Below are 6465 nucleotides of genomic sequence, written 5' to 3'. Positions count from 1 at the left end.
ATCTATTGATCATAGACAACATGCTGATTTCGGGAATGGGAAATGAAAATCAAATCATTGCAAGAATCTGGCGAGTGAAGGGGCTCGAGCTAAACGTTTACCCTCTCGACAGTGGGGTTTGGGGCGTTTTTGGCTTGTTTTCTGCCTACAATACCAAAAACTGGAGGGGCCTAACGGCTGATCATCAGTATATACTATTTTATAGGCTACTCTATAAATGTCAACTCATGCTGATCAATGTCTGCAATTAGCACAATAAAAAACTACATCCTCTGCCATTTATAATAGTTGTCTGATCTCACTCAAGTCTGAACTCTTCAAAACTAACGCATATTCACACGAACATTAGGCAAATGAGCGATCATTTCTCTAGTTTATTATAAAAGACAAGCTACAGAAAAAACAACTGCTTTAATTGGGAGCCATTGTTCTATTCACGTGTGTATAGTACACACACTGGATCAGGCAGCACCGCAGCTGTGACCATAGAAATCGCAGCCCAATAACCTGGGTTTATTGGGCTGCCATTTCTATGGCTGTGACACCGCAGTGCTGGGCAGTCGATCAGTGGCGCCCCCTCACAGGTGTGACACCAGAGTACTGGGCAGTCGATCAGTGGCGCCCCCTCACGGGTGTGACACCGCAGTACTGACCAGCCGATCAGTGGCGCCCCCTCACGCGTGTGACGTCGCAGTACTGGCAGAGCATCAGGAGTCTATGATATTCTATATATTGATAGACTCCTGATGATATACGTGCTATGTTGTACCAGAGCATATAAATCAAATAAAGTCTAGCTGGTTGTACCGAAACCAGAGGCAGAGGGCGCTCTATGTTTTTTTAGTCCATGTTTGTGTGAGATACGAATAACTTCGATTCATTACTTATAAATTTCTTTACTGTATATTCATAAAAATAAAAATACACGTTTGGAATCACCTGTAACGTAACATTTGGCAACTGTATTACTATGCGGATGAAGCATAAATCATTTTACATTTATTTATTTTTTATTAAAACATACGCGTACGCTTATTTTATATGACACTGTGTGCGAATGACGTTTCACGCGCTAGTTTGAGTGTTTTCGTTGTAAAATCTTACTTTTCAGTTATCACGTCGTGTCACGAATAACATCAGACAGCGATCAAACCTTCAAAGTCGACTATGGATAACGATATTAAGAGTATTACTCTATTTCACTATCAGTTTCAAAAAATTATCATGGACTAATTGACGCTGTCGTTTTGACACTGTCAGTGTCGCTCAGTTACGCTCAAAGGAAGGGGTCGTTGTCGTAACATGTTCTCTATCCTTGAACCCACAATACACACACATCTATATGTATACACAAAGTGTACCAGACTTGTACTACAGAAGTGTACCCTAACCATAACACTAACCCTAACCCTAACTCTAACCCTAGCCACAAGTTCCCATCTCGCTTAACACTACGTGGCGAGAGGCGTCGTGTAACAGTCGGAGAGCCTGGTCGGTTTAACCCTAACCCTAAACCTAAACATAGGTACCTCATATAAAAATATAAACATAATAGTTAATACTAAACAAACTAAAACTACCTCGGGTACATATCTGTAGTACCTGTTACGACAAAGACCCTTCGTGCCTCAGTTACGCTGAAGGGGTCGTTGTCGTATCAGGTACTATAGATATGTACCCGAGGTGACGTCACTCCGCCCCCACCTATACACAAAGTGTACCAGACTTGTACTACAGAAGTGTACCCTAACCCTAACCCTAAACAATCACTAACCCTAACCGTCACTCCGCCCCCACCTATACACAAAGTCTGTGCATCAGTTGATGATACACAGAAATCTGTGCATCACTTCATGATACCTAAGGTGCCTAAAGTGAATTTGTGCCGACTTGTACTACAGAAGTGTACCCTAACCCTAACCCTAATACTAAACAACCTAAAACTACTTCGGGTACATATCTGTAGTACCTGATACGACAACGACCCCATCTGCCTCAGTTACATTGACAGTCTTGTGTTGTGATCAGTTGTGTCTTGTGTAGCTCTAGTACTCTAGAACTCTAGTAACTGCCACTGTTAATGTAAGCGAGCTATAGTACTAGAGCTATGTCTTGTGATGATCATTGTGACATTGATGATTGATTGCGGATCATTTTATTGATTTATTTATTGATTTATTATATTCATTTAATAATGTAAAGATGGTACATTGGTAATACTAAAACATATATCAACATAAGCTTGCAAGCTCTTCATGCACTGCCAGTCAAACTAGTGTTCACACTATTTTATTCAGAGATACTCAGATAGGCCTACAAAATCTGTGCATGAAGTCTAGTAGTACTACTACTACTAGTACTACTACTACTACTACTAGCACTGATAATATACTGTTGATCCAACTGCTCATTATTATTGCATTGATTTACAGAAGTCTTAGCTAAACTCACAAACACCAAGAAGTCTGATGCGATTAGAGGGTCATGCAGAAAGTGTGGATATGGTAAGCAAGCGTGAATCTACTATCAATTGCCTTGCTAAGAATCTTTCCGATCGTTTTTTCTCGACGTTCATTTTTAAAACCGTCCAAAATGTTTGCGTGAGTGCATGTTCCACCCTGATTTACCATTATACCAGTCATAAATATAATAATGAAGTCGTATGCCGTATGTACACTCCTGCTCACTGTGTTTCCTGTTTTCCTGTTAGCGGGCCATCTGACCTACCAGTGTAGAAACTTTGTGAAGGTAAATCCCAACACTGACATTGTCTTGGATGTGAGTAGCACGAGCTCAGAGAGCAGCGACGAGGAAGACTTCAAATCACCTCTAGTGCAGCTAAGGGAAGGTGCGTTAGTACACCTACTATATTACTGTACGTGTTTAATACTCAATGTATTATCACTTTACTCACTTTACAATTACTTTATCTGTTTTGTAACTAATAGTTTTTATAAACATTATCAGCTTTATACTGACACTTTATAACTGTGTTAAATATCATATGTAGGTTATCATTCTGACCGCGATATATTTGTTCCCATCAACACCACGGATTGAAGTCTACAGTTTCGATTACTGTTTTTAGCGGAAACCCAAGCCGTGGAGAAGAAGGAAACGGAAACGAAGAAGAAAAAGAAGAGGAGTAAGGAAGAGCACAAGCATTCTAGGAAAAGGAGCAGGTCACGGTCGCGTGACGTGCGCAAAAAATCCAAAAGGAAACACAAGCGGCGAAGGTAATTGCAACGAAGTTGACAAATCGTGTCTACTCAGCGCGAGAGGGTGCTGTGAAAGCTGTGGCACACGCACCCCTAAGCACTAACCCTAACCACTAACCAGGCTTCGCCTTTTCACGGGCCAATCGGGCCAAGCCCTGTAAACAGCCCCGTCTCCAGTGTCCACGTTTTTAGCTCACCTAACATCGGTCAAGCTGAGCTATTGGCCATGGGTCGTCCGTCCGTCGTAACGTCCGTCCGTAGAGTCATTACCGTATGTTCCCAAATTTCGTGCTTTCGGGTTTCAAACCCGATAACATAAGAGTAATTGCCGTTTGGCCTAACTCACAACACATGTTTGAAACATTGGGTATAGTTGTTACTGCCTATGCACCCCTATTAAAACGTCCTATTTTGAGCCCCCATCTGCCTGTACTTTCGCACCCACCGGCAATTTTTGGCAAAATGGGAAATTGCCCATTTTAGTCCAGTTCAGAGTTCAACCATGATTCTTGCTCAATTTTTGGTATGTGAATGAAATAAGGCTAGGGGTTTGAATTAAAAAAAAATTATGCAAATAGGTAGGGTTTTGGCACATTATATAGCAGTATTAATTATAGACACAAACAGTGCTGTGGTGTCATCAGCTCCGTCTGGTTCGTTTTACATAGATTCTCATTGACAGCTGCCAATAATCTTTAAAACTATGCTTAAACTGTTGGTCACTGATCCTTTCACACCCTAGAGTACTGTGGGCTCCGAGAAAACGTCTCATATTACGAGTAAAGATTTAAAAACGTCGTCGGAACAGCAGCATAACCACACTTTAATCTATATACCAATGCCATCAGCTAACAAACGGTATAGGTGCCATCCTACGGTCACACCTGTAACAAAGTTGCTATGATTTCTTCTTCTTTGGTCTGTTAGGTCACAATTACTATTTAAACGCGATTATGCAAGAAAGATAGCGCATGACCAGAGAAGGGCAATCGTTTCTATAATGTAACATCAGAATGGTTGCTCAAAAGAGAGATTTAGGAGAACGTGAGACATACTCGTATTTCTTTCACTCACCACTGAACTTTGAGTTGTCGAACTTTTTTTTCTGCTCTGGTGTTAGTCGATCTAACACGATGTCATTGAGCACCTTCACATTGCACACAGGAGACTACAGGTCAAAAATCTATGAGAATTTACAACACATAGAGCTTACACGTTAACATAGAGTTTATCATATTAATAAAAAATAAGATAATCCTTCCCCGTCTGGAGAATAGGTCAGTTCCCCTGGTCGAGTTATTGGACAAATGACGGGGCCTTTTTTTCGCCCCATGGTTTTCTCAGACGGCAAAGCCTGCCACTAACGCTTGCCTCTAAACTAACCATGTAACATGGCCACTAAACTAACCATGCAACGTGGCCACTAAACTAACCATGTAATGTGGCCACTAACCAGTATGCCAGCGACAACAGGCATGTTAACGACGTAACCGTTAACGAGTCCCGCCGTCTTTACGCCACGTCAACGGATCGTCTGCCTGTCGTCATCGAGAATCGCAGCGCAAGAAATCCTATATGTTCAAGACACGCACTTTATCGCGCCCTAGCGTGTTACGCTTATAGTATAACTCAGATCGTTTTTTGTGGTAGTTTGTTGCTTGCGGTAAGGAACACGTGCACGTATGTAGACGTGGGAAATTCGAAACGGTTCTATCGAAGTATAACGTATCACCGATTGCAATCAGCAAGGTTTTTGTGGTGAGTCTCTCTGATGGTAAGGAAGCAAGAAAGCATGTGTGTGGGTGCATGCGTTCCTACATGTGTGCGTGTGCAGGGGTAGAAATTAACTTTTGAACACGGGAGTCCAACAGACTCCCTACCCTCAAAAAAAACTGCGAGCCCCGCAGCAAAATTAGGGAGTCCGCAGTCTGAGGTTCGAAAATCTTATATAGTAACTATTAACCAATAACGCATAGTGTCTTTATTATATCTAAGTGATTCATGCTGTTGCACATCTGCCAAATTTTTCTTTTGAACATTTAGCTGAAAAATTACGTAATTCCGCGAGGCCGGCTATGATACAACTAGTTAGTATGGCATGAATTTTCAGGGAGTCCACACGGACTTTACACTATCGCATATGTCTAAATACAGTGAGTCCGACAGTCAGAGTCTCCAGGGAGTATTTGACTCCCGCGGTACTCCCGGTTACATTATTTCAGACAACCCTGACTGTGTTAGGTGCAATCTCCTGGGCACAATTGCGTGCACATCCACCTCCCGTGGGAGCAACGTACAACAGGAATTTTCGCCGTTCACTTAGCGTCTACGAATTCTTGGGATGTGACCGCGAAAGACGACACGCGAAGCAATCAATTCCAAACCCCGGCTGACAAGAACAAGAGCACTAACCACCGAAGAAGAAGAAACCATGAGGCGGAGACACAGGCTGACAAACGAGATAACAGCTCGGGAAAAACATGTATTGGATTCAATAACGCAGAGAGAGGCAACAGCATTGATAGAAGAGGCGAATCGCGCGCAAGGAGAGATAGTGTTGTTCATACTTCTGTGGACGAACCTCATGAGAAAACGCTTATTGCGAGTTGATCTACATAAGATTGAATCAAGGCACTAATGTTACAAATTAATATAGATGTGTAACAGAGGAACTTATTGTGTATTCTAGTTGTTGAATTGTGCAAGTGCGTGTCTGTTTGCATGTTTTGTCTTCACTGCTTTCGATGTGGCAGAGTGGACCAAATATACTAATCACTTATGCTCATTTGTGTGTGATTTTGTGTGAGTGCTTGCGTGTATTTGCGTGTGCGTGAGAGAAGAACATTCTAATTTGATTATTGTCAGAGCAAAAGCATAAAATATCTCCATTTCGAGAAATTATGTAAGAATCGTCACCGCGAGTCAGATGATGATATCGCAGACATCGTGGAAATTCTCAATTAATTTCGTACTTGAAAATGTCGTCTAGATAAGCGGCAACCTATATTTATATGCAATTATTGTAATTAAATGTTTTTTGTAAACAGCTGCAGTTGTTAGCGTTCGTGGAAGAGCTAGCAATTTGTTTCTAACATTTAAAGTGATTACGTCATTGTAAATAGTTAAAAATAAAAAAAATCATAAGTAATTCTGGTTCACTTTTTAGTGGTTTAAATTGCTGTCATTATACTGTCCTATTTTACTATATTGTATCGATGTGAACCATACACTCGTGACTCATACATAA

General features: G+C 41.4%; 1 protein-coding gene across 1 annotated transcript; it reads left to right on the top strand.

The window, feature by feature from the left end:
* Nucleotides 1–1039: 1039 nt before the first annotated feature.
* Nucleotides 1040–3236, top strand: LOC106813803 (protein SREK1IP1-like; the record flags this gene model as incomplete). The annotated part of the gene is given in 4 exon segments (XM_014818027.1): nucleotides 1040–1186; nucleotides 2433–2504; nucleotides 2711–2848; nucleotides 3089–3236. Coding segments are annotated over 4 exon segments (377 nt in total), but the record flags the coding sequence as incomplete, so codon positions are not given.
* Nucleotides 3237–6465: the final 3229 nt, after the last annotated feature.

Source organism: Priapulus caudatus, unplaced genomic scaffold (assembly GCF_000485595.1).
Source record: "Priapulus caudatus unplaced genomic scaffold, Priapulus_caudatus-5.0.1 Scaffold827, whole genome shotgun sequence".
NCBI classification, from domain to species: domain Eukaryota; kingdom Metazoa; phylum Priapulida; class Priapulimorpha; order Priapulimorphida; family Priapulidae; genus Priapulus; species Priapulus caudatus.
This window is presented reverse-complemented; position numbering and strand designations above follow the sequence as displayed.